We start from the raw sequence: 12,679 nt of genomic DNA, 5'->3' as shown, positions 1-12,679 counted from the left end.
CATCTCAAGATACACAGAGCTAAAAATAGTATTCGAGGTTTGACGGAGGTGACGAGAGCTTTTCCTAAGTCATGCACAAAAACCATTCTCACAACGTAAATCTCACTGCTCAGGTTTGAAAACCTGAATGTTTTCATTTACTCAACATTCCTTGTGAAGGACAGGAGATCGGAAACTCTAGATGAGCATGTTTTCCGAAGCTGTCAGTGGAGAGGTTTCAGTTGCAGGTATAGGGGGCATGATTTTACAGCAAGCCTGCAGAGGCCCCCTCTCTCCTCGGTAGATGTCAGCAGGCAGGTTCCTGCAGCTCCAGCACAGGTGGCCTGATCCACCTGGAGCGCTGAATGGTTTTCCTTGCCGATGAGCTCTGTAATGAGCCGACACATTTCTCTGTAATGGGGTGCAGCCGCAGATGCAGACGTAATAAGGTTTCCAGAACTTGAGGGATCTTTGCCAGTGCTCCAGGCTTTGTGGTTTCACAGGAATTCATCCTGTGATTCTAACGTTTATGTGGTGAGAGGTCGGAAGCAGCCCTTCTAGAGGCTGCACCTGGGAAGCCAGGCCCCTGGGTAAAGCCAGTCACAAATCCATCACATGGCTTTAGATGTGTCTCTTGTGAGTCAGGTGACCCTGCATTGCCTGTGAGGACCTGAGGGCTGGTACCCACACCCACACATGTACAACTACCACCACCGTCCACCTCCACTCCACGTAACAGGCAGCAGCCCCCGGGGCGGGCGTGCCTGCCGCTGACCCATCTCCATGCTATCATCTTGGACCAGAACTCAGAGCTCCCAGCAGTAGGTTTAATGATGGAGCTGATCCACCCTGTACCCTCTTCCAACTAGACCAACCTAACATGGGCCACAGACCTCTGCCACCCTTCCCACAGCTTCCCCAACTCCGGGCCTTGAGGAGAGGCCAGAAATAGGACTGGTTATGACCATTTCTGCTGAGTCACAGGGTCCCAGCTCCAGTTTCCAGAGATATTAAAAAAAAAGAACTGCCTTCACGGCTTCACTGAGTACCCAGTAGCAAAGAGGAGCTAATTAAAAAATATCTCAATCAAAATAAGCACGTCTCAGAGTGTTGGGACAACCGAGGTTCTATAAATGCTAAGAAGATTGATTTGGGTTTAACGGTAAACGGGCTGCACCACCACAAAGCAACTTCAGGAAGTCCTGAGGGCACTGATAGGAGGCTGAGGAGTCCATTTGGAAAGTGGGCAAGACAGAGCAGAGTCATTACGCAGAACTGAGTGCCTGAAAAAATGTGAATGGGGAGCGTGTTATGGGAACTGCTACCCTGGGTCTGACTCACAATCTGTTCAGCCCAGTGTTCTGGAGTTTGAAAAAATAATAATTTCATTCAACAACTTTTGAATTCAGATATTTGCTCAATACTGACGTATGTCAGGGAGTTCCTGTAGTGTCACCCCACCTCTAGCCAGTGTGCTCTATCAACCCCTCATGAGTAGTTACAGCTCACATCACATTTCAGAGCCGAACCCAGCTTCCTACATCAGGGACTCTCTCCCCTGGGCTGTCGGGGCACATGTATGTACGTCAGGCCTGGATTTGTGAGCAGAGGTGGGCTCTCACAGGAGGGAACGTGAAACCATGCATTTTGAAGTTCCTTTTCACTTAATGTATCAAACTAATATGCTGAGGTATTTTCTGTATCGCAAGGGACCATTTGGTAGAAGCTTGCATGGAATAAGCATTTAATGTTTACTGAATGAATGTATAATAAAGCTGAATCTCTGAACACTTAAGTAAACATGGCTTATTAGAGGGAAGGCAGCATGGTATCAGTAAGGAAAAATCACGCCTCGCTAATCTCCTCGAGTTCTTTGAGCAGATAAATAAGCATATGGATAAGAGGGAACCACAGAACCCAATTTAATTTGACTTTCAAAAATCTGTGAGAAAAATCTCACTCTAAAGACGGTTTTTATAAAATTGAGTCACTAAGGGTTATTTTATCATCAATATGGAATTGGTTTAAAGATTGTAAACAAAGCTAAAGATAAATGGATACACTCCCAGATGGAAAATTGTAAACAGTGGGGTTTCCTCGAGATCTAATTTTCTATGGGTCTTTATGAACAATCTAGAAGAGAAGGTATGTATTGACTGTCTAGGTTCAGGTAATGCCTAGTTCTTCTGAGGAGATGCTGATGGTAAATGTACGAGTTCAGAGCAGGGCAAAAGTAAATGTGGATTGAGGTAGGGAAGGCTTCACAGAGGAAGCAGAATTTGAGGAGAGTCTTGAACAATAGCTAGGGCTTGGATGGGTGCAGAAAACATGGAGGGTCTCCTTGTTAACAGCAGCTAATGCACGTTGAGTGCTTGTCTGCGTATAAGTCAGGGTTTATATGTGTGATCTCATTTAGCCTACAATAGCCCAGTAGTACAGTAGATCATATCCCCATTCTCCAAAGGAGGAATGAGAGGCTTAAAGAAGTTAAGTAGTGGGCCGGCCGAGTGGTGCATTGGTTAAGAGCTTGCTTGGGATGCCAGAGGGCCCTGGTTCGGATCCCACATATGAGGGTCAGTGATACTGCCCTCTACAGCTAAGATGCTGAACAACAGCTCAACCTGGAGCTGGGCTGCCATGAGTCACCAGGGATAACGTAGGCTGCAGCCCCTGCTGCAGTGGGTTGCCATGGGCTACCGTGTGTAGCCAGCAGCCAGTGTGAGCGGCCAGCAGCCACCGTGAGCGCACAATGATGGTGCCAACTTGGGACAGTGAAGCAACGTCCTCCACAACTAGACTGAAGAACAAAAGGACAGCAACTTGTCTGTTCCCATCCCCCAATTCCCCAATTTAAAAAAAAAAAAGAAGTTAAGTAGTTTGCTCAAGCTCACATTGTTAGTCAGTGGAAGACCCACTGTTTCGCTGCCTCCAATTCTAGCGGAAGTGTCAGCATGAGTGAGCAAAGGCATGGGAGCTGGGCTTGCCAGAGCAGGTGGCAGAAAGAATGGAGAGGTGGGTGTGACAGCTTGTACCGGGGAGCAGTGAGGGGTGAGATTGGAGCATATGAAATGTATCTAAATTACAGAGGTCCTTACATCTCACTGGGGAGACTTGAACTTTCTCCTGAGGATACTGTGTTAAGTGCAAGAAGGAAATTAGAACCATATTCTGAGTTTGAGGCCTACAGACCTTCGTGTGGGCATTGGAAAAAGGGAGGACAGACAAATGGTTTGGGGAAGAAATGGACTGCAGGTGGGGTACCTTTATCGGTGCCTTCTGCTTAAATGTGTGTGTTGTGTGTATGTCTGCCACTAGTATATTGATTAGAGGGCTGCTCTCTTCCAAGTCAGCTCTTGGAGTCTCATGTTATGATGACATCTGTGTGTCATGTGAAGCAATATGGAGACACATGGCTGCCACGTCCCATCTCACTGCTCAGGGGCTGAGGGTGCTCAAGGACCAGGACAGGCTCTCAGAGTGCCTCTGCTGCCTGCTGGGTGATGGCCTGGTGGTCTGAGCCCTGTGACTTACTGGCTTCCTCCACTTCTTTCATCAACGCTCTCTGCTGAGTCTGGCACAGCAACAGTCTACAACTGCACTTAGCCATCAGACTCAGTCTGTAAGAGCCTGACGCTGCAGAAGAACTTCAGGGGACTTTGAACAGGGGAATACCAATGTAACGTTTGAGGAAGAAAATCTAGAGGCAGCAGAGAAGTAGTAAAATTTCTGCAACTTCTTCCGCCATCCCTCCAGGCCACCACCTCCTCGTGGCCACATGGCATACGGAATAGGACATGATGCTCTGGGGCTGGAAGAGGAACATGTTTTGGGTGAGCAGCCAACTACTCAATGAAACCTTGACCATTTAGAAATGTCACCCAAGGCCGCTGTTCGAGTAGTGGCAGTAAAACGAGCCCTGGACTTGAGGTGGAAGATGGCATGTGAACCCCTGTTCTTTCTCCTCTTAGTCAGGTGACCGGGGTTGTCACTTAACCTCTCTGAGTCTTAGTTCCCTTGTCCGTAAAACAGATGATAAGCCACCTTCTGTCCCCACCCTGGATGGCACCGTGTTTTCCACCCACCCTACCATGTTGTACTGGTCTCTGCCTGTCTGCCTGTGTCGCTAGACTGTGAGCTCCTTGAGGACAAAATTATAAATTATAAAGATAGTGCTTGGCATATGGCAAGTATGCAAAACTTTGCCAAATAACCAACAAAAGAGTAAAAATACATTACCTACTATTTCTATAAGACTAAAAGATGAATTTAATTGGACCAAAAAAAAAAAGGTTGGCACATAATGATTCTCTGATTTCTCACAAGCAAGTGTTTATTAATTCACTTTAGACTCTTTTAAAGAATCAGCGTAAAGGTTCTTAGTCTTCTCTGCTAGAATTCCTGTTTCCCCATTTTTGGAAGATTTGGACAACGCTGACCTCTGCCATTTTCTGCCACCTCGTCCATTCTTTGGGAGTCCTCATCAAAGATAAAAAGTAGGATATTTACTTTCTAAAAAAGGTAGAGTATGTATATCCTTTCGTGGATTGGAGACTTGAACTGACAGAAAGGGGCCCTCTTACAGGCTCCTCGTGCTCCTTGGGGACAAATTTCCTTTGTAGTGTTGCTTGTCTTCCATTTCCGGCCTTAAGACTTTTATACTCTCTGGGAAAGATTCAAGCACAAGAGGCTCAAAATTTTGCTTTCCCGCTGATATTTATTAACCTCACTGGGTCTTTCTTAGTCGCGCGACCTGTGCTCTCTAACTTTGAACACAGCTTTAAAAAAACTCTCCTGGTTTAGCATTTTTATTAACCACAACTTCTCTTGAGCTTTAGCTTTCTTGAAACATTTCTTAAGTGTAAATGCTATTCTTTTGTGCCAGGCCTGTACATCTCTTTTGAAAACCTGAATTCACTAGGGAGCTTGGTTTTGAGTTGAACTGCTCTAAAGCCGAGAAGAGGCGGAGTCACCGCGTCCCTATTAGATGTGATGTGCAGTCCTTGCACCTGAGAATGATTGCCCGTCCATCCATAGCCAGCAAGAAGACTACATACCATTCTGTTGGTAAAGTTACTGAAGTTCTCAACCAACACCTGTTTGATCATGTCTGGCTCAGAGATAACGATGAACATCCGACGGCCAAGATAGTACCTGGGAGGAATGAAACAATTACTTTAAAACGTGTTGTATTTACCTATCCCTTTCTGCTTTCCAAAAAAGAATTCCCAGTGGCTTAGGGTGAAAGATACAAGACAAAGAGGAGGTACAGAGGTGGAGAAGACGAGGTGATGCAGATGCTAATAGTCACCAGCAGTCATGTAGCTGATGCTCTAACATCAGATATCATTCCGCAGATGTTTACAGAAGCCCACCTTGTACCATCCCCTGGAGGCTCTGGAATGAATAAGACAGAGTCCCTCCCCTGCAAGGAGCTCATAGCTGATAGAAAAGACAGATCTGTAAATTTAGACACAATAACAAGAATTCATAAGATCCAGTAGTAAGACTAAGAAGGAAAATGGCACAGGTCAGTGTTGTCTATATTGTCTAAAAATGGAGAGCTAGGCATTCTAGCCAAAAAAAAAAAAAAAAGATGAATAACGTTTATATCTTGATTCTTGGGAAAAGTCTGAAGTGGATTAGTCAACATGTTTGAGAATTCAGAAAAGATTAAACCTGCTGGGGAAGGGCTGAACATTTGGTTGCCACACCTGGCTATGAAGGAGTTCAATAGCTATTTATGACGTTAATGAAGAAATGGAGGCAAGAGTCTGCCAGTCCGCTGGTCCTGGTGAACTCTAACTGAAGACAGGGCTTCAGTACATGTCTTGTGACATTTATTTATTAAAGTACTGGGGGGACAGAGCAAGCAAGATCCAGTCCCAGCCTTCAAGGGTTTCACAGTCCGGTGGGAGTAACACTTAGGCATTTGGCACATAGTATGACGTCTGTAACGCATGGGTAACATTGGGGGCACACCCAACTCAGCGCTTGGAGAACTGAGAATAAAGGCTTCCCAGAGGTGGTGTTTCTCAAACTAAGTTCTGAAGGATAAGCAGGAGTTAGTCTGGGAAGGTGGGGGGCAAAGGGGATGAGGGTGTACCAGGAAGAGAAATCAGCCTGTGCAGCTGTCCAGGGACAAGCCTGCTTGCAGAGAACTGAGTGCTCAGCTACCAACTGTAAAGCCAACCAGAGAATCATGACAAGTGGGCCCACTGCATAATGCCATGTTTTTAGTCTGTGAAATTATGCTTTCGGGATATAATTTGATCACTGGCATATTCAGCTCAGAGCAGTAAGGAATGGATTTTAAAGGGTAAAGTCATAAGATGTGACAGCAGCAAAATTTACTCCGAATTCTTATTTAGTCAGAACTTTTCATAACCTAAACATGGCTTTCACTTTTTAACTCTTCCCTTTCTCACTGACTAGTGGAAAAATGAAAAAACAAAATGTGTCTGGCACATATTAGGCACTCAGAAAATATTCACCTGAGTGATGATATTTTCCAAAACTGTTGGGGAAATGTTTGGGACACAGGAGTTCAACAAATGTGGCAGAAGGATACTGACTTGTATTTATTGGTTTTAGCCAAGGAGACCAAAAATAACCCAATCAGGCCATAAACCAGTCTTTTTATAAAATTTATGGGGCGTGTGTTATGGAATCTTTAGAGGATCTAGTGAAAGCTCTGGACATTCTCCTAAGAAAAATGGACATTCACAGCATTTTGTGTACAATTTGAGTTCTTGGACCCCTGAAGCCCATTCTAGAGCAAAGCTTCTCAAACGTAAAACGTGCTCAGAAGTCACCGGGGTTTGAAGAAATAATGGCTAAAAATTCCTTCAATTTGCAAAAGACATAAACTTACAGAAGAAGCTCAGTGAATCCTCTATTGGAGGAACCCAAAGAAATCCATGCCAACACATATCATAATTAAACATCTGAAAACCAAAACCAGAAAAAGTCTTGAAAGCCGCCATTGAGAAATGATGTACTATCCATAGGGAACGCCAGTTCAAAGGACAGCAGATTTCTCATCAGAAACCATCAAGGCCAAAAGGAACCAGCATTTTTCAAATGCTGAAAGATGAGAACTGTCAATCACAGGTCCTATATTTGGTGAAAATATACTTCAGGAGAGAAGAGGAAATAACAGCATTGTCAGATGAAGGAAAACAGAGAATTTGTCACTACTCTTAAGATCTACCCTTAGAATTGCAACATGTTCATGGATTGGAAGACTCCATGCTGTAAAGATGTCACTTCTTTCATACCCAATCCATAAGTTTAATGCAATTCATATCAAAATCACAGTAAGAATTTCTGTAGGCATAGACAAGTTTATTTTAAAATTTATATAGACAGGCAAAGGACTTAAAATAACAAAATCAGTTGTGAGAAAGGAAGATGAAGGGGGAGGAATCGGCCTACCAGAATCCAAGACTTGGCTACAGTAGTCAGGGCTGTGGTGTTGGCACAGAAATAGGCACATAGATGAACGGAACAGAATAGAGAACCCAGAAAGAGGCTCACACAAATATCCTCAACTGATTTTTGACAGAGATACAAAAGCAATTTAATGGAGGAAGGGTAGCCTTTTAACAAGTGGTGCTGGAGCATTGGGCATATGCTGGCAAAAAAATGACCTCACACTTTATACAAAAATTAACTCAAGGGCCGGCCGAGTGGCGCGATGGTTAAGAACTGGCTTGGGACACCAGAGGCCCCGGTTCGGATCCCACATATGAGGGCCAGTGACACTGCCCTCTACAGCTAAGATGCTGAACAACAGCTCAACCTGGAGCTGGGCTGCCATGAGTCGCCGGTGACGGCGTAGGCTGCAGCCCCTGCTGCAGTGGGTTGTCATGGGCTACCGTGTGTAGCCAGCAGCCAGCGTGAGCGGCCGTCCAGAAGCCGGCGACTGATCTGCCTCGCCCAGGAAGAGCGCAATGATGGTGCCAACTTGGGCCAGTGAAGCAACATCCTCCACAACTAGAGTGAAGAACAAAACGACAGCAACTTGTCTGTTCCCCTTCCCCCAATTCCCCAGCGCTGTTCCCATCCCCCAAAATCCCCAATAAAAATCTTAAAAAAAAAATTTAACTCAAAATAGATCACAGACTTAAATGTAAACCATAAAACTTTTAGAAAAAAAATAGGAGAAAATCTTTGGGCGCTAGGCAAAGAGTTCTTAGACTTGATACCAAAAGTACAATCTATAAAAGACAAAAAAAACAACAATAAATTACCCTTCATCCAAAAAAATTTTTTTTTCTCCAAAATATCCTGTTAAGATGAAAAGACAATCTACAGACTGGGAAAAAATATTTGCAAACCTTATAGCTGACAAAGAACTTGCATCTAGAATATATGAAGAACTCTCAAAATTCAAGAGCTAAAATACAAACAATTCGATAAAAAAATGGGCACAAGACATGAACAAATATTTCACCAAACTTTTTGATACAAATGTGAAGTAAACACTTGAAAAGATGTTCAACATCATTAGCCATTAAGGAAATGCCATATAAACCACAATGAGATATCACTACACATCTATCAGATGGCTAATATAAAAAATAGTAACATCAAATGCTGATGAACATGTGGAGAAAGTGGGTCATTCATACATTGGTGGTGTGAATGTACAAAGGTACAGCCATTTCAGAAAACAGTTTGGCAGTTTCTTGTCAAACCAAATGTGTACTTCCTATATGACCCAGCAATGGCTAGCACTCTTGGGCATTTATTCCAGAGAAATGAAAACTTAAGTTCACACAAAATCATGTACATGAACATTCATAGCAGCTTTATTTGTAATAGACAAAAACTGAAAACAACTCAAATGTTTTTCAAGGATGGATGGTGAAACTAACAGTGGTACATCCCTACGATGGAATACTACACAACAATAAAAAACCCAAACTATTCGATACCTGTAGTGACTTGGATGGATCCCAAGGGAGTTGTGTGAGTGAAAAAAGCCAATCTAGAAAGGTTCCATTTTCTTTTAATTTTAAAAGTTTATTTTCTGAAATCTGTAATCTCTGCCCTTCCTTTTGAGAAAAAGTTTTTGCATTGTATGATTCCATTTATATAACATTTTTGAAATAACAAAATGACAGAGATGGAGAAGAGATTAGTAATTGCTAAAAGTTAGGGAGGGGGTAGTGATGGGTTGGTGTGGCTGTAAGGGGTAGCACTAGAGAGCCTTGTAGAGATGGGGCAGTTCTGTACTTGGCTGTAGCAGTAGTTACACAAACCTACACATGTGATAAAATTGCATAGAACGCTACATGTACACACACACACACACACACACACAGACACACGAGTACATGTGAACCTTATAAAATCCAAATAAGCATTATGAATTGTCCTGATGTCAAATTCCTGGTTTTGCTAATGTACGCTAGTTGTAAGAGCATACCACTGGGGGAAACTGGGTAAAGAGAACAACACAGTATCTCTCTGTACAGTTTTTCTTTTCTTTCTTTCTTTTTTTCTTTTGCAACTTTATGGGAATCTATGATTATCTAAAAATTAAAAAAAATTAAACTCATCTGGGAGCTTAATAAATTATGTAGTCATAGCTCTGCTCAGATCTAGTAGGCCTGGGTGGAACCCAGGAATCTGCATTTTAACAGACTCTCCAGGTTCTAATGAAGATTCCTCCCATGCTGAGAAACTCTGCCTGACGCCAGTGGTTTTCAGCCTCAGTGGCTCATCAAAACCATTTGTCCAGCATTCAGGAAATAAGGATGACTGGCCCCACCCAGACCTACCTGACCAGGAAAGACTGGGACACAGTCCTTTCTAATTTTGACAAGCTCACCAGGGAATCCTGATGTGATAACAATAACCAAGTTGGGGACCCCCAAACCCCAAATTATAAACCGTGCTCTATATTTAATCAAAGCTCACACCCATTCTCATTTCCCTACATTCTTAGATCTAAAAGGATAATATTTACACTGGGGTACAAACATATTTTGGTAATATATTTGTATTGATTTTGTTATTACCAAAATAATTTTAAACATAATCTGGATTTTCAAAACAGCAAAATAATACTTCTGCATTCAAATGAAAGTTGTCCTCCCAAGTGGGCACCTTGGGAGTCTTTGTTCTTTTTTCTAGTAATATTGCAAATGCTGAAAACAATTTTGTCACAATTCCTTTAGAATTGCTTCAGAGCTGGTTTACGAACCTCATGAGAAAACTGGCCTCATTTTACATGTAAATTGTGTAATCTTGTGAATTTATATTTACACAAACGCTCATCTGTAGTTTGAGGAGCTCCTGGAAATATCTTGAAAAGAAAACCATGTAAATGAAGCTTGTTTTCCAGGCCTTTCTTTTCAGTTCCTGGGATGGTCCCATTGTTTTCATCTGCCCAGCTCTTCTTGAGGTAGCTCCTCCCCCATTCCATGCAGTTCTGGAGCAGCTGTCCCTGTCCCTCTGGTCACAAGGATGGACCACCATCCAGGTGTGGCCAATCATAGTATCTCATCTCCTTGGCAACAGTGACTGGTCCACGGAGTGGGCACATGACCCAGTCATGGCCAGTCAGAATCCTTCATTGGGATGTATGCATGGAGGCTGGGCTGAAAACTGTCTTCCTCCTGGAGCTGCTAACCTAGCCATCTTTCTAACGCATGGTGAGAACTCTCTGCAGAAGGAGCTAACAGAGACCAGCAGAGATTGAAAATAGAGAGAGTGTTGAGGAAGTACATACAAAGCTCGGTTCAAGGCTTTGCCCCCTGAAGCCTTTCATGGACCCTCCAAGCTTGAGTTGATTTATGTTTAAGTTAATTTCAGGTGGGTTTCTATCACTGTCATACAGAAGTCCTAACTAATATGGCGCCCTCTCTCCTTCTCAACCTTGTAAATCCCTGATGTTGTTCTGCCTCTTAAAACACACTTCTCCACGAGGGCCTGGCCTCAGCTGTGTACACCGGTGTGAATGTATGTCAGCATCTTACTGCTTCCTGAGGTGGGTGGTGCCCTGCGAAGCAATATGCACTAGAGCCCTAGAGGCTGGGTCCAGGGTTACTCAGCCCAGCTACTCGCCCAGAAAACCGTCATAGGCAAACTCCGTAAATACCCTTCACTTCAGCTTCCTTGTTCTTGAAATATGGGACTAAAACTGGGCGATCTCTGCCGCTTGCTGTGGCTTAAAATCCTATAGTCCCTATGAATTAGAAAGGAAATTAAATGATGGTCTTTGAATTTTAAGTCTACTCTCTATCAGGTGTAAAGGAACTTCCCATATCAGTGAAACCAGTCAGTGGAGTAGTTGAATGGGTTGAGGACCCTTCTCAGAACCTTCTGGAGGTAACCACCATTGTGAGCGTGTATTGAGTTCTCACTTCCTGTCAGGCCTCGTTATAAATTCATTATGTCCTTTAATCCTCATAGGAAATGGATGGGGTAGTTATTATACCCACTTTTCAGAATAGGAAACTGAGACTTGGAGTGGTTAAGTAAGTTGCCCAAGATGGGGACTTGATCCCAGCCTGACAGCGGCCAAAGCCTGGGCCCCTTGCCACTGACCATGCTGCCATCTCCTCCAACAGATCTCCTCCCAGGCCAGCCTGTCCGCGGAGCAGCTCCAGTGCTGAGAAAAGAGCCAGGCGCCAGCTGCGCAGACTGTCCTTTAAAGGCGGGAATTCAAAGCAGCTTCTTGCTTAATGGGCCAGAACCATCCCCCAGCCCAATTACCAAGGTAAGTTCTTGCTTCCTCTAATCTCAGTGTATATATAGTCACCCGTTTGGGGCACAAAATGCTTAGCCAATTATTCATTTATATTTATTTATGCACATAAGAATTTGCTTATTCAATCCCAAAGCACCTGGTTGAAGAGAAAATTGAGGCAAATCTGTGAAGTATTGTGGAGACAAAAATAACACTTGTTTGACTTGTTTAATGAGTAGTTTTCTTTAAAAAAAGAAAAAAGAAAAAACTGACCAGTCAGTTCAGCCAAAATAGTTCACAGCTGCCTGCTGGGAATTGAGGCAGGCTAGACTGCTGGTATTAGCCTGTGGGCTGCCTGGCCCTGTTCCAGGAGACCAGCCCCTGTTAGGGGTGACCGAGCTATAAAGAGTGTTCATTGGAAGGCACTTAGAGGCCCCAACACGAAAGGGTGTCCAAGTCACACAGCTGAATGGAAAAGCACATCGTAAAATGGTCCATATAATTCTGCATGTATCTGACTATTAATTAGTTCATTCATCAAGCATTTATTGAGCATATTCTCCGTGTCAGGCACTATGGTGGGGCCTGTTAATAATATCCCTGGAAAAAAATTTGGAGGAAGATATATTAGATAGCTAACAGGGCATATATCTGCAGCAGGAAATTAAGGGGGACTGTTACTTTTCACGTTGTATAGCTCTTTCATGTTCTAGTGGTTTATAATGATTGCATGTGACTTTTGTACTAAGGAAAAGAGAAAAGGGAAAAAAAGGAATTTGTCACTGGATTGGCCCCACTGCATCTGTCAAGCGTCGGGGTGAAGGCCGGCAGTGGCGAGGCTGCCAGGACTTGGGTTCAATGCCCTGTGTCACCTTGAGCAAAACACAACCTTCTTGCGCCAGGTTGTTTTCTAAAAGAGGCTGATGACCTCTCCCTCAAAAGTGAGGGGCCCTGTACACTAGTGGGTGGGTTGTACCTGCTAGTGTCACTTTATAAGGG

The 12,679-nt window shown here is 43.6% G+C and overlaps 1 protein-coding gene across 2 annotated transcripts in view; it reads right to left on the bottom strand.

Moving 5' to 3' along the window:
• The window catches only part of TBXAS1 (thromboxane A synthase 1), a 135,608-nt gene that overhangs the window by 71,224 nt on the left and 51,705 nt on the right, over positions 1 to 12,679 (bottom strand). For both annotated transcript variants that reach the window (XM_019653250.1, XM_019653251.1), the window contains one exon: positions 5,034 to 5,130. In XM_019653250.1, coding sequence (XP_019508795.1) covers positions 5,034 to 5,130 — 97 coding nt within the window. The remainder of the gene's footprint in view (positions 1 to 5,033; positions 5,131 to 12,679) is intronic.

This window comes from Hipposideros armiger, unplaced genomic scaffold, assembly GCF_001890085.2.
Source record: "Hipposideros armiger isolate ML-2016 unplaced genomic scaffold, ASM189008v1 scaffold_201, whole genome shotgun sequence".
Taxonomy (NCBI): domain Eukaryota; kingdom Metazoa; phylum Chordata; class Mammalia; order Chiroptera; family Hipposideridae; genus Hipposideros; species Hipposideros armiger.
Note: the sequence above shows the minus strand (reverse complement) of the source record. Positions and strands in the feature narration are given on the sequence as shown.